The following is a 23147-nucleotide window of genomic DNA, read 5'->3' as shown; positions in this document are numbered from 1 at the left end:
CCCAAAGACTGAAAGAAAAGAACTATTGTAACAAATAAAAAAATAGTAAAGTTGCAGTATATAAAATGTACTTACAGAAAAGACGTCACATTTTTATACACTAATAATGGGACATTTAAAAATAAAGAAAAAAATACCCCATTCATAATAGCATGTAAAATAATAAAACACCTAGGAATACATTTAACCAAAGAAGTGAAAAATATGTACAATGAACACTACAAGATTTTATTGAAGGAAATTGAAGAAGACATAAACAAATGGAAAGACATCCCCATTCATGGGTTAGAGTAATTAATATAGTTAAAATGTCCCCACCACCCAAAGCCATTTATGTATTCAATAAAAGCCCTATCAAAATTTCAATGGCATTCTTCAAAGAAAAATTTCTAAAATTTGTATGGAACCACAATCCTAAAAAACAACAGAACAGGAGGTACCACACGTCTTGATTTCAAACTATACTACAAAGCTATAGTAATTAAAACAGTATAGTACTAGCATACAATAGATACATAGATCAATAGAAGAAATTAGAGAACTCAGAATTGAATCCCCATATATTCAGTCAACTATTATTCAACAAGGGAGCCAAGAACACCTAATGGAGAAATGAGAGTATTTTCAATAAATGTGTTGGGAAATCTGGACATACACATGCAGAACAATGAAGTCGACCCTTGTCTAATACAACTCAAATGGATCAGAGACTTAAACCTAAGACTTAGTTTCATAAACTCTTAGAAGAAAATGTGGAGAAGTTTCAAACTTCTCTAAACCTAAGACTTAGTTTCAAACTTCTCTCTAAACCTAAGACTTAGTTTCAAAACTCCTAGAAGAAAATGTAGAGAAGAAGCACCTTGACATTGGTGCTGGCAATGATTGTTCTGATTATGATACTAAAATACACACAAAAAAGCCAAAAAAGGCACTACATCAAAACTAAAAGCTTTTCACAGCAAAACAAACAATTAACAAAATGAAAAGGCAATTTACACAACGAGGGAAAAATTTTGCAAGCCAAATACAGGATAAGGGGTTAATATACAAAATATATAAAGAATACATACAGCTCAACAACAACAATAATAACAAAACCCAAACAATTAAATTAAGCAACAGGCAGAGGAATTAAATAATCTTTTTCAAAGAAAACACCTGAATGGCATATAGGCATGTGGAAAGATGCCCAACATCACTAATCATCTGGGAAACGCAAGTCAAAACTACAATGAGATATTATCTCATACCTGTCAGAATGGTTAACATCAAGCAGAGGATAACAAATACAGGTGAGGATATGGGGGAAAGGAAACTCTTATACCCTGTTAGTGAGATGTACATTGGAAAATAATATAAAAATTCCTCAAAAAATTAAAAATAGAACTACCATATAATCTAGCAATACTACTTCTGGGTATATATGCAAAGGAAGTAAGAGTAGAATATGAGACATAGGTATATACATATATATTCCCATGTTTATTAAAGTAATGTTTATAATGGTCAAGATATAAAAACAACCTAAGTGCCCATCAGTAGATGAATGGGTAAAGATGGGGTATATATACACAATGGAATATTATACACCCATGAGAAAGACATCCTGTCATTTGTGACAATATGCATGCACCCTGAGGACAAGCTAAGTAAGATAAGTCAGACAGAAAAGAGCAAATGTTACATGTTATCACTTATAAGTGGAATATTAAGAAGCCAAACTTATAAAAACAGAGAGTAAAATGGTGAGTGATAGAGGGGGTTGACAGATGCACAGAAGTTGTTTAAGGCTAAAACCTTGCAACAGATAAACAGGTACTAAGTCCTAGAGACCTAAACACAGTAAAGTGCATATAGTCAACAATATGATGTTATAATCCAACTTATGCTATAAGACTAGAACTTCTTTCATAAAATGGGTCCATTACTTGCTTGTGATGTGTTTAATGTTTCCAAAAGCCAAATCACTGAAAATAATTGTGTGGGCTAACCTAGGAAGCAGAGCAATGATGGCACCAATTTGAAAAAAATCATTAAACTTTAAATTGCATTCATATAATGATACAGATATATCTCAGATAAAGACAAGCTAATATATACACTGGCAATAAAGATGAACTTGTATGTTAGAACTCAGTTCAATTTGCTTTTTCTGGTACTATTGAGACAGCTTGTTTGGAATATAAGATCTTAATGACAGAGACCAAAAATCAATCATTTTTCCCAAAGTTTGTTATTCAAACACAAATTCTTCCTGTATCCTCTGTAAAGTTCCTAAGCTGCTTAGTCTCTTTAAAAAGGAAAAATGCAGTAACCCCTCTCCCCAAATAGAACAGGAAATTCATAAACTCCATTGTAATCATAGTCTCAGCCTCCTCCATCAACATTTATTCCACCTTTATTCTTTTCTCCATTCACCCATATTTTTCAAATTCTCTTCAAGTTAAAAACAAAAGTCTTCTGCCTAATTAACATCTTACAAACTCTCCTAGCTGGGCTACATAATTTCTTTTTTTTTCAATTTTATTCTACTATATGGGTGAACTTACATGTTGTATTATAAAACATTTAAAAATTAATTTTTCAGCCCTGGCTGGCATAGCTCAGTGGATTGAGCGCGGGCTGCAAACCAAAGTGTCGCAGGTTCGATTCCCACTCAGGGCACATGCCTGGGTTGCAGGCCATGGCCCCCAGCAACCGCACATTGATGTCTCTCTCTCTCTCTCTCTCCCCCTCTCCCTCCCTTCCCTCTCTAAAAATAAATAAAATCTTTTAAAAAATTTAATTTTTCATTGGTATTTTGAAAACTCACTTACTAGAAACTAAAGGCTTAATTATATATAACATATATGTGAAGAGTACCAATGAACACCATTTGTATCGGGCTTTTGCTTTCTCAGTGAACTACAGCAACTGTGCTCTCCACCAGCAAACAAGCAGCCAGAGGAGAAATAAAGAGTGAGGTGAGGAAAGGATCCAAAACACGTTCCAGATAATCATGAGATACGGATATGTGCATTTCGAATGTCAATAATTTATGAGAGACAGTGTGTAACATTGACAAAGGAGAACTGAAACAATTCTCAAGTAATAACTTTACTAATTCTAGACCTTGAACAAACCTCATGGGTTATATGTCAATGTTCTCATCTGTTACTCCTCATCCGCCTCCTTACCAGAGCTGCTGCAGTGGGAGGGGTCAACAGGCCTTCCGTTTTTATCAGAGCAGGCTATTGCTCGAAAGCGTGTGCCCTTTCCACATTGTCTGCCATCTCCAAGCACCTGCAATCCTCGTAGAGGTTCCCTTCTGCTTTCAGGAAGAATACAGTCTGACCAATTTCCATAAGGTTGAGATACAAATACATCACAAGGACACAGTTCTGTTTCCACTAGAGGGTACAGCTCAGGTTCCTGGCATTTCTCCTTCTTCCTGCTTTTTCCTGTTCCAACAAGAAATATTGATGCATTAATTTCATATCCACTGTTTTGTTAAAAGTCACTCACATTATTATATTTTAAAGCTCTTACAATATTAAGTCTTAAAGTAAAGCGTTTCTTATTTTCATTCCTTTGTGTATAGAATTAAATCCTAAGTCAATGAAACCAACTCCCAGAGTAACTGAAATTCAAATAAACTTGACAAAAGTGTTTTTATGCTGGAGATTGGTACAGAATACTTAGGAAATGTTTGCTAAAGTGGCTCAACAGCTAGAAAATTCTTGTTCCTTTATTATTTTCCCAATAATTTGTTGATAAAAACAGATTGATTACCATGCCACCATTTTCCTTGAAACTAATGGTTGCCAGGGAAACTGACAAAATGGTATGAATGGCAACTCCTTCCCCCTTTTTTTAAGTGACTTTTTTAAAACAGAGATTATTTATTCAAGGAGTGCAGCTGAGGGTCAGTTGGGTGTGACCGACAAAGTGGAACTTATTTTGGTTTCCATTATCCAGCAGCTCACAAACACTGACAGAAACACTAGACTGAGACAAAATGCTCAAATCATATTGGATAATTTAATCTGAGAAAAAGCAATGGCTTCTATCTTCAGAAACCTTTTGTAACTTAGGTATTCTAAAATGTGACTTTACCTTACCAATGACTTTATGGACTTTTTCGTTGTAATCCCAACTTTCAATAATGACAATGCAGACTCATTTTTTCAGAGCTCTGAGTGCTTGATAGTGTTTAATGGATTCCAAGTCTGACTGTAATTTGACTCAACTTTTCTGTTAACACACTTCTAGATTCCTAGAAGTTTTCCCAGATCTAGTAATTCCACTTCTTGTCTCATTAGTGGATCATTAGCTAGTCATGATCAGTTATTAAAAGTAGGCATCTTTATTGATGTATTTCCAGTCTTTGTGGCTCTTTTAAAAATACTGGGTACAAGCTGATGCATGAACTACTTTCTGCTTGTTAGACAGTTTGCATTAGACACAACAGTTCTACAGTTATCACCTGATGATTGGGTCTACGGCCTTCTTTGATGCTTATGGCCACAATAAATAAGGATTCCTACAGGTCCTGAAATGATCTTGCAGAAGCTTCAAACACATGACTGTCCCTTTGGGGGAATATATTCACTTGCCTCTCCCTTTAGGGCCACTTAGAATATACTTGAAAAACACATCTCTGTTATGGTTGTGGGAATTTACTGATTGAAAGATATATCAGTGGGCTGTGATTGGCTTCTTCCTGTTAGTATTTCACTTACCCACACTCTGGTATTTTCCAAATGTCCATAAAGTACTATTGTCTCCATCTCTTCTATTTCTACTGTCTTCTCAACACACTTAACCCTGGATTCTGAGTCAACATAAAGATTGGAACTACTTATTCCTGCCACAGTAATGAAATAAACCCCTGGGATATCTTTTATTCTTTTTCATTTTTTTCAGACTTGGTTGTTCAATGATAGTTCAGAGCATGACTGCATAATTATTCTTGAAAAATTCTTTCCAAGTTCGGTCACACCTCACCTGTTCGTCCCTCTCCTCTACCTCGCACCCCACTACCCCTCTAGGCAGTCTTGGTTTGTGTTTGAATTTTTCTCTCTCTAGCTCCCTTAACTAATGGGCTTCCTAGAGTCACTGCCCTAGATTTTCTTCTTTTCTCATCCTAAATCTTTGCCCACTCAAAGAGTTTAAATAGTCATCTAGAACTCTTAAATCTCCCACTGTTATCTTCAGCCCACATTTCTTGCTCAAGCTTCTCAGCCACAAACTAAAAATCTACACCTAAAGAACCAATCAAATACAACCTGGCAAAACCCACACTCATCCTCTTAATATCACCATCTATCTTTCTCCTTGTGTATTTTCCAATCCTATCAATGTGACCAAGTCAAAAATTGGGATGTCATACTTGAATCATCTGTTGTACTACCTATATCTGTTTAATGACAAAAACCTATCATTCCAAATACCAATATATCTCGAGTCTATTCATTGTTTCCATTCTGACCAATACCACCCAAATTTAACTCACCTCCAAATCACCAGCTTAAATTACTACAGTGGCTTCTTCCAAAATCTTATTGCCACTTCTACCTAGTTTCCAAACTGCAGTCAGGACCAACCTAAAAAGATTGAAATCTATCACATCACTCATCTACTTTAACTCTCTAGTGACTTATCACAGCTCATGGAATGAAAGCTGGGCTCCTCACCATAGTCATCAAGGATCCATAGGATCTGAGCCCATAACTGCCTGCCTCCTGCCTGTGCTGAACCACTCAGCCTCTGCCATATGTGGATGAAAAGAGTGCAGTGATAAATCATAAATCCCTAACTAGGCAGGTCATGGTGGGTAGTCATGCCCCATGCCTTTCATTTTTTTAGTAAAAGGTTTTTAAGCAAACCCCATTCATTGTTCTTGTGACTCCAGGTTAATACACCTTTGAAATGACAGAAGAAATGCCCCTCAAAGGAGTAACCACCCTTAAGGAACCACGCAATCTTCTAATCCAACCCCTGCCTTACTTATCTCCATCTTCATGTTATCTTCCTTAATTTCTTTTTTTAAAGATTTTATTTATTTATTTTAGAGAGGGGTGGGGGTGAAAAAGAGAGGGAGAGAATCATCAATGTGTGATTGCCTGTCACATGTCCCCCACTGGGGACCCAGCCCACAACCCAGGCATGTGCCCTGATTGGAAATTGAACCAGCAACCCTTTGGTTCACAGGCTGGCACTCAATCCATTAAGCCAAGCCAGCCAGGGAAAGCCTTCCTTAATTTCAATGCATAAAAGAGACTGCCAAACTGTTATTCTCTGAAGCATTTTAGATCTTGCTCCCTGACATATGTTGTCAGCTTTGGCTCAAATATACTTTAAAAAATTTCAAATCATTTAAAATTTTTCAGTTACAGTTGACATAAAATATCGTATTTCAGGTATAACTTATAAAAATTTTCTATAGGTTTGGACATTTTTTACTCTGACACATTATAAGCTAGTAATATTGAACATTTTTTCAGTTTCTAAAAATTTGGCTTCTGTCCTTTGCATGCCCTACTCCAGACATTCTCACCAGTTCTATCCTCTCTCCAATGCCTACTTAATGACTACATGTCCTTCAGGTCCATACTACATTGCTCCCTCCAGAAAGCCATATTGAACACACTCGTCGCCTCAGGTCTAGTTGACTGTTTTTCTCATATAGTTTGTATAGGCAGAATAATGGCTCTCCAAGGATGTTCACATCCTAGTCTCTGAACCAGTAAGCATGCTCCCTTAGATGGCAAAATAAACTTTGTAGATGTGACTAAGATTATAGACTTTGAAATGAGATTATTCTGTATTATTTGACTGGGTCTAATTTAATCACATGGTCTTAAAATCAGAGGACCTTTCCTGACTGAGTAGAAAGTCAGAAGAAATTTGACTACAGAATAATGGTCACAGAAATGCAGTGTTACTAGACTTCAAGAAATAGAGCCATGAACCAAGGAATGAGAGCAGCCTATAGAAGCTGGAAAAGGAAAAGAAAGAGTTTCCCCTAGAGCCTCCAGAAAGGAATTCCATCTTGCTAATGTCTTGTCTTCAGCCCCATGAAGCCCATCTCTGACTTTAGACCTACAGACCTGTAAGATAATAAATTTGTATTGTTTTAAGCCAACAAGTTTGTGGTAATTTTTTACAGCAGCAATAAGAAACCAATACAGCACCCTTTATAATAGCTCCTGGAACAGGTACTGCACTGTGTTGTACTACACTGGTCCTACTCAGGTGCTACACTGAGTAGGTACTACACTGAGTAGGTGCTACACTAGTAAAAATCTCTATCTCCCCTTAGACTGTAAGCTCTAAATTAGGATCATATCTAATTCCCAAAGCCTATCATGCATAAGTGGTAAAACAAAAAATTTTCATGAAACGATTGAAAGAAAATTTGAAGAAGGAGGAATAAAGGAGGGTAAAGGTAAAAAGAAAGAGAGCCCTGGCTGGCGTAGCTCAGTGGATTGAGCTCGGGCTGGGAACCACAGTGTCCCAGGTTCGATTCCCAGCCAGGGCACATGCCTGGGTTGCAGGCCATAACCCCCAGCAACCGCACATTGAAGATTCTCTGTCTCTCTCTCTCTCTATCTCCCTCCCTTCCCTCTCTAAAAATAAATAAATAAATAAAATCTTAAAAAAAAAAAAAGAAAGAGTAAGTGAGATAAAGAGGCAGAGAGGAGGAAGAAAGAAAACGTTCATCTGCAAGGCAACCAAAAGTTATTGGCAGAACAAATATTCTGTACCATATATCGTAGTGTCTCTATATTAATGTTTTCTTTCTTAATTATGTGGTGTCACAGTCTGAGGAATTTGAGCAACTTAGTTAATACAGCTATAATTCTCACAATGAGAAACAAATGTTCACTGGTCCTTTAATTTGCTTATCTTCTAGTCAAAATCAGCATTAACATCTGAATTCAAATGAAATGAATTTGAAAAAAAAATCAATCCCTACTATGACTCTAAAGACATTTTTTCCCTTTAAGTCAGAGGGAAATCTGTGCTTGAGCCCACAAAAACACAGAACTATCAGTAAGTATTAAATATGTGTGTATTTATTATCCAGTTTATGTATATATTTTCACCAGTTCTATCCTTTCTCTGATGCCTACTGGACCATGTGATTAAATTAGACCCAGCCAAATAATACAGAATAATCTCATCTCAAAGTCTATGATCTTAGTCACATCTACAGAGTTTATTTTGCCTGGATTCATTGATCCTATATATATGTATAAACCTGGGCATATATTTGTCATGAATTTTTCCATCATTATATAACAACTTTAATTACCACTCAGTCTAAAACCTGTGATGATCTAGTTTAGATGCAATGCACAGAACACCCAGATATTGAAGTCTCCTGTTAAAAATGGTCAAAAAGATTAGGATGATGCTGGCTTCAGAGTTTGGGAGTCTTCCATCTTCTTGAATTTTTTGGAATAATCTGTGAAGGATGGAGGTTAGCTCTCCCTTAAATGCTTTGTATAATTCTCCTGTGAAACCATCTGGTTCAGGGCTTTTTTGTGTTGGGAGTTTTTTGATTACTGCTTCAGTTTCATCAGCAGTTATTAGCCTATTCAGGCTTTCTGCTTCTTTTGCATTGAGTTTTAGAAGATTATATTTTTCTAGAAATTTTTCCACTTCACCTAGGTTTTCAAATTTCTTGGCATACTTTTTTTGTAGTAATTTCTCACAATCTTTTGTAATTTCTTACAATCCAATTTTACAATCTCTGTGGTGTCAGTTGTAATCTCTTCTCTTTCATTTCTGATTGTTTTTATTTGGGTGCTCTCTCTTTTTTTTTTTTTTGTTGATGAGTCTGCTTAAAGCCATGTTGATTTTGTTTATCTTTTCAAAGAACCATTTCCTGGATTCATTGATCCTTAGAATTGTGCTTTTAGTCTCTATGTCATTTAATTCTGCTCTGATCTTGGTTATTTCCTTCCTTCTACTTGCTCTGGGATGTCTTTGTTGTTGTTCCTCCAGTTCTTGTAGATGTAGGTTTAGGTTGTTTGTTTGAAATGTTTCTATATTTTTTAGGTATGCCTGTATCACTGTGAACTTCCCTCTCAGGGCTGCCTTCACCATGTCCCAGTTTTGGATTGTTGTGAGTTCATTTTCATTTGTTTCCAGAAAATTTTTGATTCCTTCCCTAATTTCATTCTTGACCCATTCATTGTTTAATAGCATGCTATTTAATCTCCATGAGTTTGAGTGAATACACAAATGGGACCTCATCAAAATAAAAAGCTTCTCCATGGCTAAAGAAAACAGCATTAAAATTAAGAGAGAACCAACTATATGGGAAAACATATTTGCCAATGATACTTCGTACAAGGGTTTGATCTCCAAAATATATAAAGAACTCGCACGACTCCACTCCAGGAAGACAAATAACCCAATTAAAAAATGGGCAAAAGACTTGAACAGACACTTCTCCAAGGAGGATATACAGAGGGCCCAGAGACATATGAAAAGATGCTCAACATCACTAGTCATCATAGAGATGCAAATTAAAATCACAATGAGATACCACCTCACACCAGTCAGAATGGCCATCATGAACAAATCAACAAGCGCTGGAGAGGATGTGGAGAAATGGGAACCTTAGTACACTGTTGGTGGGAATGCAGACTGGTACAGCCACTGTGGAAAATAATATGGAATTTCCTCAGAAAACAAAAAATGGAACTACCTTTTGACACAGCAATTCCACTGCTGGGATTATACCCTAAGAGCCCTGAAACACCAATCCTAAAGAACCTATGCACCTCAATGTTCATAGCAGCACAATTTACAATAGCCAAGTGCTGGAAGCAACCTAAATGCCCATCAGCAAATGAGTAGATCAAAAAAACTATGGTATATTATGGTACATTTGCACAATGGAATTCTATGCAGCAGAGAGAAAGAACGAGATTCTACCCTTTGCAACAGCATGGATAGAACTGGAGAGCATTATGCTTAGTGAGATAAGCCAGATGGTGAGGTATAAATATCATATGATTTAGCCTTTAACTGGAACATAATCAACAAAAGAGAAAAGCAAACAAAATATAACCAGAGAAATTGAAATTAAGAACAATCTAACAATAGCCAGAGGGGAGGGGGTAGGGGACAGTGGAGAGAAGGGTTTCAGGAACTACTGTAAAGGACACATGGACAAAACCAAGCAGGAGGGTGGAAGCAAGGGAGGGAGGTGGGGTGGAGGGGGAGTAGTGGGGAGAAGATGCAGACAACTGAAATTGAACAATAATAAAGTAATTAAAAAATAAATCAATAAAAATGGTCAAAAAGAAAAATAAACACCCTAGATGGTCCTCTATTTAATGGAGTGGCTTGTATGTATGTGTTCGTGCTTTTCTACATGTGTCTGTTAAGTTTAAGAGGCACACTGTGTTATGGTCTAAGCTGTCACTCATCTCAATGGTTGCTTATTAAGTTTAATACCAAATTACATGGAAGAAATTAAAATGTACACATTATATCACAATAAAAATAAGTCTTAAGAAGTGCTCAATACATTACTCTTTTTTTCAACAATGACATTAAATAATTTATTTGATTGGTATTTTTTGCACAATTCATATATTTCATTAAATTGACCAGTTGTTTTTGTTTAACTTAGAAATTAAGACACATAAAAGATCAATTAGCCAGCTGAAAGCATAGTAGTTAATAATTTAGAAAAGAAATTTAAGTAATTCTTAAGATAGAGGTTTCAGAAAAAATATTCACCAATTCTTTAATTATTCACATAAAATGTGTATTTTGAACAAATTAAATTTATTAAAGTTTTGACAATTCATAACAAACTATGCTAGCTGTAAAATGAAAAAAAAATCCTAGGATTTTCAATATTTTTCTTTCTGAATTTGTAAGTACAAAATATCATTAGTTAACTTTAATACAAAGAAAAACTGGCCAGTAATTAAAACTTTTTTCCCCTCTAAAGGAGAGTCTCATGTATATTTTTAAAGATATAGAAAAAAAAGATATAGAGTAGGATAATGGCTTCTAAAACATTATGTATGAACATGCAAACCAATTTTCCCTAAAGTTACCACTGAATTTGAAATTATTCCCGTCATACACATTGTATGTCATTATGCTGTTTTATATTAGAAACATAAACAACGTTGCATAAAATTATATATGCAAAGAGTTTTGTAGAGGAAAGAATGCAATGTACAGTATATTTTATTTGATGTTTCTATATGGGATTATGAGTTTCCCCTACACTTATGACTGGGCTCCTGATTTGTATGCAGAAATATTGTAAAAGGCTCTCACCCATTAAGAAAACCTATTAGAATGAGTTAAATTTAAAACAATCTAATAAGCAATACATTCAAACAAAGGGGTATTGAAAACAAGGGAATTAGCACTTGAACTGCTGGTAAGAATGAATGATCATTGTGCTGAGTTCTTCAATGTCAACACCAATTTTACTATCTCAGTGATTATTTTGGCATTTTTCCTTGTGGTTCTCCATTCACTGAATTAAGTTTTCTATATATGCAAATACATGTACAGTTAAGAGAAGTTCTGACATATTTACCTAGACAAGTAGTAAGATATATTACTGAATCAAGTATTTGTATATTAAGGCAAAAAATGCTCCTGGACCTTGATTAAACTAGTAATTGCTTTAATTTCCATTAAATTTCATGGATGCAAATAGAAGCAGTAATTAATAATATACCACAAAAGCAGAATCCATGTATGTAACTTGATTTTTACCACAAACTACTAAATTTTTTAAATGCTAAATTGTGTTTTAAGGCAATGGCAAAATACAATGATATTAGTTAAATTACCTTTGATGTTCTTTACAAATCAATGGCTGCTTTCAACCTTGTTGAAATCCTGGCATGACAGACACCAGAGATTTAGCCATTAACTACTCCAGGCAAGCCAGTCATTTTGTCATTTATGACTACAGGGCATGTCAAAAGCAGGTTTACAGTAGTTTGTATGGAAAACATATAATAATAAATAATAATATAAGAATAAACTGTTTCATGTACTCACAACTGTAAACCTACTTTTCCCCTACCCTGTACAAAGATTATAAAGCTGTACAGAGAAGAACTTCATAGCTACAGAGTGGTTCTATCCATCTTTCACACATTTCACAAATATTAATTGAATACAAAGGATGTGCTAAGCATAGACACAGAGGATATAATGGCAAGGAGGGGTTGGGGGAGGCCGAGACCTGATACAATTGCCTTTCTTTCTAGAGCTTACACTGTCCTTGGTAAATTCAGGAGTGCATCACTGGTCTGAAGCTATGACATGAAAAGCACACCTCACCTGTGAGCTGTCGCCGTCTGCTTCGGGTTGCTTCGCAATTTGTGGAGCAGGGCGTAAACTTGGACCAAGCAGTGAAGGTGCAGTCATCTCGACATGGGACAGTGCATTCTTGCACTAGGGGAGGCATGTTACTTGTCCCCTTGAGGCATTCAGTTATTTCTGCTGAGTGGTTATCATTAGAGATGCATGAGACAACTAAAAAAAAGTACAAATGGATTATTTTGTTATTTTGATTAGATAAGTCTGCTGATGGCTCTTTGACAAAAATAGCAGAATCCCCCAATGGTTGAAAATTTAGTTATCACTGATTTCAAAAGGTGCTCAGCATAGCTAGCCTTATTTCTCTCTGAAAATTAAATGTTCATTTTTGCCAGTGGAGGTATTTGAGGATTTCATTGGTTACCTCATTAATTCAAACCCTGCATTGACAGCACCCAAAATAATTTTCAGTAATTTACTATGTATGTCCTGCTTGTGAGCATCTGACCTCTAGGGGCAATAGAAAACTAGATAAGAGATCCTGTAACGGTGAGTAGTATGAAGACAAAATGAAAAATGCCACAGAAACATAATCTGAACCCTTCCTAGATTTTCTTGTTGGTTTGCTTATTTAACTGTCACTTCTGGAGATGGTCCTCTTTCACTTCACAGTCAATATTTTAAAAATAATTTCTAGTGTCAATAAGTAAACCTTTTTCCCCTTACTAAAGTTTCAGGAATGGTTAAAAATTTTTCAAGTACAGGCATAACCTATTCAGATAATTCCCACTACAGTCACCCTACCAATTGCAGATAACTCTCCAAAGTTTCTTTCACACACTTTTTTCAACTGGAATGCCTCTAGTCATACCATAAAACAAGTAAAACATTTATAAAATTTTACTTTTTTTGTTTGATTTTTGCATTATTGATTTAGTTATAAATGATACATTTATGCATCTTTTATTCACCCTGGTCACCCTGGTTAATTATGGACTCTCTCCAAGGATATATCTTTATATTCTCTAGACCAGCATTTCTCAATTATGACATTAATCACCTGAGGACTTTTTAAAATTACCTTTAGAGAGAGAGAAAGAGAGAGAAGGAAACATCCATGCCAGATAGAAGCATCAGTTGGTTGCCTCTGGTACAAGCCTGGATCAGGGATTGCAAGCATCCATGCCCAGACTGGGATCAAACCTGCATGCTAGGCATGTGTCCTGACTGGGAATTGAACCTGCAACTCTTTGATTATGGGACGATGCTGCAACTGAGGCACACCAGCCATGGCGGCACCATTGATGTTTTAGATTGAATATTTTTTATGTGGGTACATGAATGTTTCCTGTGCACTATAGACTATTTGGCAGTATCTCAGGCCTCTACCGATTCTAGATGCCAGTAGTACACATACCCTTCCAGTTGTGAAAACCAAACACTATTGCAGACATTGCCAAACACTGCCCCCACTTGAAAACCATTCTTTTTCTTCATTTTTTGGCATGTGATTAATATTTAATATTTAAGAGTAAAAATACGATAAAATAGCACGAGACACATAAATTCAGTAAAATCCTCTTAAAGATTTTATATATTTCTTCCACAGAAAAATTTGATTTTTTGCCACATTTATATTAACTTTTTGAAAGCCATTTTTCTAAATGGGTTCCTAACTGTGGACATCTAGGAGAATACAGAACTTCCATGGCATGACTTCAGACACACTGTACCAGCATCTCTGGGGGAGAACCCCAGGGCTATTTTGTCTGCAAGGGCCCTGGCCACCCCAGGGTCACCACCACCCACATTTGGCATGGTGACTTTGGACATGGTATGTATTAGTGGATATTTGCTGAGTTCATCATTGTAAAGAAACCATAGTGTAGGATCATTTTTTTTTATTATCGCTCCTTAAAATTTACCAAGTTACAAGGAACAAATAGGCCACAGCTTAGGATCAACATTGTTAGAATTCTTTGTATAACTACTCCAATACAAGGGTTAGTATACATAGGGAAGGGGTTCCTTTAAGTTGTCCATTCTTCTTATATTCTGAATTATTTTCTTTATTGTTAGCACAAAAAAAGAACAAGTCAATCTGAGTAACAATTTTTTAAAAACTGGTGAAAACCAAACCTATTTAAAGTTTTAGGACCAAGGAATTAGCTAAGGTGACAATGATGCACACTCAATAATTCCCAGTTTGTACATTTGCACTGTGGCAGGTGGGACTACTAATTCAGCTTGAATAGTTCTGTGTTTAACCACATCAGGGAATGAAATTCATCACACATAAAGCCAACATCAGCTGTATTTTTATTGGAAATATATAAATAATTTTATTGGGAATATTTTATTGGTAATATTTGATTAGGAATATTGGGAATTTCTATGGGGATATTTAATATTTATTGGAAATATTTAATATTTCCAATAAAATATAGTAAGATACTTTCCTAAGTGGGGTACAAGCAAATGTTATTTGAATTGCATGTTTAGATAAATAATTTGGATTCAATTTGGGGGCTTTTTATCAGGCCAAGTCAATCTTTTTTTCAAAAATGGCATTGCACTGAAAAACACGAAGAATTTTAAACACTGCCAGAAAGTGTTGGTGTGTGACATTTAAACATCTCTTTTTATATATAAATGAGGATTTTTTCCAATAATAATAAATTATTTACAATAGTCAAAAGAAATTCTAGAAACTGCATGACTAAAATTTGAATACTATGATAAATAAACTTTAAATGGTATTTTGAACTTCTACAAACTATTTAAAGTAGTATACACTGGATTTTTGAATGTCTATATCAAAGTATTTTGCATTAATAAAGGACAGCATAAGAGATTTAGAAAGAATAGCTTTAGCATATGTTGGAATTAAAAGATATTATTGTCAAATGGGCATAAATCCAAACACAAATCTAAACACTTGGGATTTATGTGAACTGAGATTTGTTAGTTACATTTTTTATGCTTCAGTCTCCTCATTTTTGAAATAAGTATAATAAGAACACTTATAACAAAGAATTGTGAGAATTCTAAACAGTGTCTCATACATACTAAGGGCTAAGTAAGTGCTGTCAATTGTTATTATCCTTTATATTTGTTTTAAAATTTGTTTTAAATCAATGAAGCCATGGTTCTCCTATCAAGCACATATGCAAACACACTCACTCTCCATGACTCATTTCTTCCTTGGCCATCCTCAGAATCTGAAGGATAAAGACGATGAGAAAACTGTGGTTAAACCTTCACCTTATTCTAACACTACATTGAGAATCATCATTGATCAACCAATATATCAAATAAGCCTTTAACACATCCACAGAGCTACACAGAACAAATCAGATTCATCACTCCTGTACAAACCGATTTATTAAAGTAGTCTAATAAAGACTCTAGAGGTCTCTAAGCACCATGTAATGGACTCAAAATGGTAGCATAAAGTTAGCAACACCCACATTAATCTGAAGATTGCCACTCTGTGTGACTACTGATAAGCAACCCAAGGGTGAGCAACAGTTGACACACTACACAGATCACACAATCATCAGTGTAGTCTAGGCATTAAACTTTTCAGATTTCTTCAAGTTCAAGATTCTGATTTCTTTTCAAGTGTTAAAGGAGTAACTAACAAAACAAAAAAATAACACAAAGTAACACATATAGAATGGTTATTAGAGGAGAAAGTGGGTGGGCAATGTTAAGCACATAAAAGGATCAAATTGATGGTAACAAAAGAAAACTAGACTTAGGGTGGTGAGCGCACAATAGAGTATACCGATATCAAACTATCATCTTGTACACCTGGTTATTATATAATGTTATTAACCAATGTTACCCCAATAAATTTAAATAAAAATCACTAAATCACTAGAAACAAAAAGTCAACAAGTCAAATAAAGCAATTTTCTTCTTGGAAGTGGTCTAGTATAAAAACAGTCATTTAATTAATAAATATTTGATGAATGACTAGATATTGAACCTTAGTAAAGGGTAGAAAAACACTGAAGAAATTGCAAGCAAGAAGTCTGCAGAATTGGAAAACCAGCAGAGAAAACAAATACATGTACAAAGAAAATGAAAACTGAAGACAGAGAAAATAAGAATAAGTGGTAGCCGGAGGTACAACCCAAGGCAGAGGTCTGTTCCACAGGGCAACTATAGGCAAAGATATTTTTAAAATATTAATTATCTTTTACATACAATGTAGTGCTGTGATTAATATTAAAGGTATAGACTCCTTAATACAGAGATCCTCTTTAGTGGAGTACGCTAATCAAATTTTAGGCCTTGGTCAAATGGAATTTATGGTGGTTCTCAATTTTTTACTGCTACCTTGGGCAAATTATGTAAGCTCTTTTAAGACTCAGCTTACTGGAATCCAGATGATGGGGATGATAATAATACCTACATCATATAATAAATTGATGCTGATGAAGTGCTAGGAATAGAACTGACCACTTAGTATATCAGTACACATGTCTTGAGAGTTATACATTATTATTAAGAAAGTTACTGGAAATGAAATGTAAGAAATGGTGTTAAAAAAGAATCCATCACCACTTGTCGTGATTCTTGATTGGGGAATAAGTTTCCAAATCCCACCAAACTCTTTTGACCCCACAGAAGTGTGACTGGAGCCTAATCTGAATTACAATGCTGAAGTCAGCGGCTTCTTCCATGGACAGCCTTTCCAAGGATATTGTAATTCCAAATAATGCTCTGTGCATTCTGCTTGGTGTCAACAACAATCAGGCTACAATACAAGCTTGCAGTTCTAGGAAAAGTCAGAAACTGAAATCTAAGGCCTGTAGGCTTGTTACTTCCCAGAAGTAACAAGATCAAAATTCTTTTTTTTTAAAATATTTTATTTATTTATTTCTTAGAGAGGGAAGGGAGGGAGAGAGAGAGAGAGAAACATCAATGTGCAATTGCTGGGAGTTATGGCCTGCAACCCAGGCATGTGCCCTGACTGGGAATCGAATCTGCAACACTTTGGTTCACAGCCTGCATTCAATCCACTGAGCTACGCCAGTCAGGGCTAAGATCAAAATTCTTAACAAAGCTTAACAAAGAGCTTAATGAAAGGAAAGTGAAGATTTGTACAGGTGTGCTGGCCAATTTTACATCTTTACAACTCACTTCCTGAGGTGGTCATATCCGGCAGAAAGAGGCACCATGCCCCTCTGTGCTAAAGCTGACTTCACAAGGATTTTAACCTCTAGGTAATATTTAGGGGCATCTACCAAAGCTTTTCGGAACATTAGAACCATTTGGGCTTCACTACTGAAGAGTAATAAGCACAAATCAGAAGACATAGCTTATAACCTGGGATCAGGAATAAACCTTGTTAAGGACATCTTTCCCTCCATGATGGACTAGTCTAGGCACTAGACTTTGTTTATATATGTAAATATTTATTACCTGCACCTTCATCCCTAATAGACCTTACAGAACTTGATCTATTCATCCATCTGTCCACTTACTTGGTCACAAAATACATATATAAAGAACCATGACCAAAGATAAAAGCAATGTGTGTGCACACATATACATGTACATATAAATAATCAGCTTCCAGGAGGCTACTAGAGTAGTGGCAGTGATGGGCAGGTAGACAGATACAGAATGTATTGCTGTTTCCCCTATAGTAATAACCAATGGGGAAAGCGTGGCACAGAAGAAACAAGTAGGCACTTCAGCCTTGAATGGAAAGGATGTGTAACATGCAGGCAGGAAAAATAAGCGATCACAGAGAATTTATCTGTCAGACATCTGGTATTTAGTTGAACTCTGAGTCCTGGGCCTTTCAGATCATAGCAAACCACTTGCAGGCCACAGTCTGGAGAAAAGGTCTCTTTGGGTGCTTTTAAGTTTTTAACAAACTGTACTATGCTGGTGGGAAAGGTCTTTCCATTAGGAAAGAGAGAGGCAATTGCTACTGACCCTTCTTGTCATATATTTCTACCTGACCTGAATTGTTTAAGGGAGTTGACTCTTCAATGCTAAATTATATTTTATTTATTAAACTTGAAATAGTCACCTTTTCTGGAGGAAAATTGTACTCCCAGGTAAAGTTAGTTCAAATAGTTCCAAAACAATCTCATTACTGCACTGTTTGAAATGTAGCTATTTTAAGTGCTGGGCAGAAAGCTTGTAGGCCAGCTGCCTGGGACAGCTGGGTGTTCTTGATCAGGAATGGCGGAGAAGCAGGCGGTTGAGCTGGGTCACCCGGACAAGAGCTCTCAGACAAGAGCAGTCACCTGGTAAGTGGGTATAGTAGGCTCACAGGGAGCCCTCCAAAACCTCGGTGAAGCCTGAGGTCAATTTTCCTATTCATAGTGTCTAGTAATACATTTCATACGGAGAATTGCACTCAGCTACTTCATCTTTCTCTGAATTACTTAGACACACTGAGCCCTGAAAAAAAATCAGCAGAAAGGGGAAAAGAGTTACTAATTGCTTCCCCCTGTTATCTGAATTTCAATTCTAGCAGCATGGGAAAAAAATACCCTGACACAAAATGTACAATTACTGAGAATTTAATAAAAGAAACAAAGCAAATACTTGTATAAATTCTTGGATTACTAATTATAACTACATGGCTAGTCTTTCCACTCCCTGTCTCCTCAATGCTGCGATAGTCAGACACGCCATGACATGTCTGCCGCTTTTTAGTTATGACATGAGAGTGGGGGTTGATGCCCTTATCACAGGAAACTATAATTTCTGCCTGGAAAAACTAAATAAGCGATGGGACCTGCTGTTTCAGATCTGCCCACGCTCGTCACCTTCACCAAGGACACCCGCATTACTGTTCCTAAATTACTCCTGACCAGAGTTCAACTCTAACAGTTGACAAGAAAGAGCAGGAAGAATTCCTTTCAAGAGGTCATGATCTCCAGGAAATGGGGTAACATGCTAGAAAGACAGAAGGGCTGTTAGCTTGCTGTCCTGAGATTGTGCACTGTTTCTGTTCAGGTACAGAACTCAGTTTGCATGCACGTCAAGGTGTAGAGAGGGTGGGCAGCAACTGCTCGGCTCAACCAACATTCAGACAACATATTCTAAAGTCAGGCCCTAGTGACATACAGAGGGAAAACAAAAATATAATTTCATTGCAGTCAGTGACCCTCAAGAGCACAATGCTGGGGCCTCAGGCACTGGGCAGTCAGAGGAGCCACATGAGAAGACACAGGAAGATGAGTAGCATGTGCCTGGAAAAGATGACATGAGTCAGCCAGGGGCCAGGCACACCACATGCCCATTCAGAGAAACAAGCAATGTGTCTGGCCAGCTCCCTGCCCTTATTTTGCACATGTGTAGGACACTTCAAGTACCCTTCGCTTAGACTTGCAGTGCTTACAATTACATGTTCCATATCTGTGTAGTGAGGTTACTAACTTAATGACACTATGCCAGTTGCCCCTAATATGTGTGGGGTCCAGTGTTAGAACACGGGAGGTCACAAATTACTCTGAAGAGTTGTTATAACTGAAATTAATAGATGGTTCTCCTACCTTAACATGCATATCTTCATAATGTCTTGGAAAGCCAGTTTTCAATATAAATTCTGGATGTCTTGGAGTTTCAGGCTGCAATGTGGCAGCACAAGGAAAGTGGGCCCAGCCCTGGGTCCCTTGTCAAAGATGTATTCCACCCTTTCAGGGACCTTCTTGTGCACTGCAGTCAATCCCCAAAGCTCAATTCACACACCAAACCCCATCCCCACACCCACGCCCTCTGGTCCTGGGGTGTACACACAGGCACGGCAAGCTTTCTTCAGAGGTCACACACAGAGAAGATATGTCTGCAGGCTGCAGAGGAGGGGGACAGTAAGGGGAGCATCGGCTCCGGTGGGACTCCTCACAGTGGGAAGAAGGAGAGCTGGAAGGAGGCCAGAGAAGGGCCCTCCAAGGCACAGAGACCAGGCAGTCCATCTCTTGCTGAATCTAAGGGCAGAACTGTACTCCACTCCAATTATTTCATTAAAGACTCACATACTAATCCTTAACAGCTGCCTTCCTGTAGGCAATCAGGAAAGGGACAAATGCCAATTAACATCATCTCAGTGTTGGCCACTTTAATTAGTTTACTTCCTATTTAAAAAATATATATATTTTATATATATATTATAAATATATAATATATTATATATAATTTAAAATATATATATTTTATATATATTATAAATATATAATATATATTAAAAATATATATATTTTTAAATAGGAAGTAAACTGATTAAAGAAACCATACTGTAGGATCATTTAAATAGGAAGTAAACCCATATATATATATATATATATATATATATGGTAAACACACAGTCTTGCTGTTTCAGTCACTCCCTCTTTTCCTCTCCAGGATGGCATCTGGGTGTCTTTGGCTACCAGCAAGGGTCTTGGATCTGCATAATGGTCCTTCTGAAGCTCTCTGGGTTTCTGACAGCATCTGAGAGGAGTGGCCCTTGTGCACTCGGTGACTGCTTGTCCTGCTGACATTCACTGTTCCGGTCTCACCTCAGATTAAAAAACTCACGACAATTCCCTCTCAGCCTGGTAGTCCTCTGGCTGATGAGGTCTCGCCCCGCCTTGGTGAGTGGAACACACAGCTGGGGCTCTGTAATCTGAGTCCTGAGAGATCCAGCGTAGGCGCACCTGATAAGCCTGCCAGACAGCATCAAGTACCATCTCTGCCCTGGGACTAGGGAGAAAGGACTTCTACAGAGTCTCTATGACACAGGAAACTCAAGGAGCATCTAAGGAGGCATTAAGGCACTCCTTCTGAACTGGGGTCCCTATAAATCATCTCTTCTCAGAGTTCCAAACAAGATATGGAGCAGAAACACCTCAGCTTTTTTCTTTTTCCTCCAACTCTCCACATCTGGAACATTAGTCCTGAGTTAGGGGAAAGCACAACACGCATTCCTTCTGCTCTCCCTGGCACCTCCCTCAGTCTCTTCCCTTTTCCTTCCCATTACCACCCTGGCAAGAAGAGCAGACTTCTTTTTCCCTTCTTTCTGTATGGAAGACTTTCCCTGCATTATATCCATCTCCTACCTGAAGTGGCATTTATCCCTGTCTCTCCCTGATGCCATAATGACAGTCAGAATGCAGAGAGGGAAATCTGATTGGTTTAAGGATATAAATTGGGAGGAATTTTTAAAATATTAAAAATACAAAGCCTGGCATGCACACACTTCACCAGTAGGTGCGGAGGCTCAGTAGTGCTGAGCCTGTGGCTGGCTTGAGTGCTTATGTGTCTCCTAGAAAGCGACTGGCATGCACTACGCTGCCACTAAATACAGCTGATGGATTCCTTCAAACCCACCATGGAGTAGGGGGGAGGGGTAGTTGGTGTTAGGTGCTGAAGGACTTACATGCTCTCTTCAATAACTCTGTTAGTCCCTCATTAAGGGCATATCTCAGTTTATTGTGCTCCACTTTATTGTACTTCACAGAATTTTTTTTTAACAAATACAAAGCAAGACCCTCCACCAGCACAAAGATTATGAATTGTTTTATTTCAGTGGTCTGTAACCAAATCTGCAATATCTTTGAAGTATGCCTTTATTGGGAATGCCCCATGAGATTTTTTTCAGTGCCAGTCTATTTTGGGGTATTATTGTTTTCTTGCTGCCACTGTAACAAATTACCCCAGATTTAGCAGCTTAAGACAACAAAAATTTGCTTTCTTACAGTTTTGGGAGTGACAAGTCCAAAATCAGTTTCACCGAGCTACAATGGTGTCAGCAGGGCTGGCTCCCTCTGATGGGGAGAGTCAGGGACCTTCTCTTTTTCAGCTTCCAGAGGCTACCTGATGCAGACAATGGCCACAGTGTCTGGGCCATTATGGATGAAATGAGACATTCACACAGACTACTGAGTCTAGTGGAGGAAAAGGGACAGCATGGCTTTTCTTTCAAGGGGAGCAAAAGCCTCAGCCCTTGCTCCAATGAGCTTTTATTGTCTTACTGGGCACATTACAAGATGGTCCTCATTAACTATGCACAGGCTCCCTTTAGGTGGTTACCTTTTACAGAAAACAAAGGAGCCAATGCTGCTAATCACATCACAGAAGAAGGATATTTGCAAATGAAAAGGCAAAAGTGGTTGAACCAGTTACACTCATCCTTGGAAGGTTTAGCATGGTTTTTCGGAAGTTGTTTTGCAGTAAATGTCCTCAATTCAGGGTTTAGCAAAAAACAAGACTCATAGAAGCCTAGGTACAATGCAGGCCTGATTCTCCACAGGAGAACCTATTTGTGGGCGTGGGTCCTGTGCATCTCTGAGTGGGAGCTGGGCCCATGCCATGCAGAACAGTCTCCTACAGCTACCTGCCTCCTTCACACCTAGCACCATCTCCAGCTTCAAGGCCAAGAGTGTAGTTCTGCCTCACCCCTGTCTCTCTGTCCCTCTACTTTTGTCACCACAGGGCCTCCCTTTTATAAGCACTGTTTTGATAATATTGTACCCACCTGGAAAACCTTCCCACCTCATGATACTTAATCATACCAGCAAAGTCCCTTTTTGCCATGTAAGGTAAGATTTTGCGGATTAGAAATTGGGCATTTTGGGGGGCTGTTATTGAGCCTACAACACAGGTATTTCTTCCTAGCCCCGAGGCATTGCCTCATCCACTAGAATAAGAACCAGGCCTGCTTCATCCACCCCCATAATGGAAGAAAGGCAGATCTGACACAAGTTTACCATGACTTCCCTATTCTCTGTTCTCACAATAGGTGTGTCTTGCTTTGTTTAGTTCATTTTCAATTACCTTGCCTCAGCCACCAGGTTACCTTTAGAACTGTTCTCCACACACCCTGT

The 23147-nt window shown here is 37.4% G+C and overlaps 1 protein-coding gene across 3 annotated transcripts in view; it reads right to left on the bottom strand.

The window, feature by feature from the left end:
- The window catches only part of THSD7B (thrombospondin type 1 domain containing 7B), a 903223-nt gene that overhangs the window by 261883 nt on the left and 618193 nt on the right, over positions 1–23147 (bottom strand). For all 3 annotated transcript variants that reach the window (XM_036023677.1, XM_036023678.1, XM_028509548.2), the window contains exons 13-14: positions 12328–12522; positions 3177–3440 (exon numbers count right to left, since the gene is read on the bottom strand). In XM_036023677.1, coding sequence (XP_035879570.1) covers positions 3177–3440; positions 12328–12522 — 459 coding nt within the window. The remainder of the gene's footprint in view (positions 1–3176; positions 3441–12327; positions 12523–23147) is intronic.

Source organism: Phyllostomus discolor, chromosome 4 (assembly GCF_004126475.2).
Source record: "Phyllostomus discolor isolate MPI-MPIP mPhyDis1 chromosome 4, mPhyDis1.pri.v3, whole genome shotgun sequence".
NCBI classification, from domain to species: domain Eukaryota; kingdom Metazoa; phylum Chordata; class Mammalia; order Chiroptera; family Phyllostomidae; genus Phyllostomus; species Phyllostomus discolor.
This window is presented reverse-complemented; position numbering and strand designations above follow the sequence as displayed.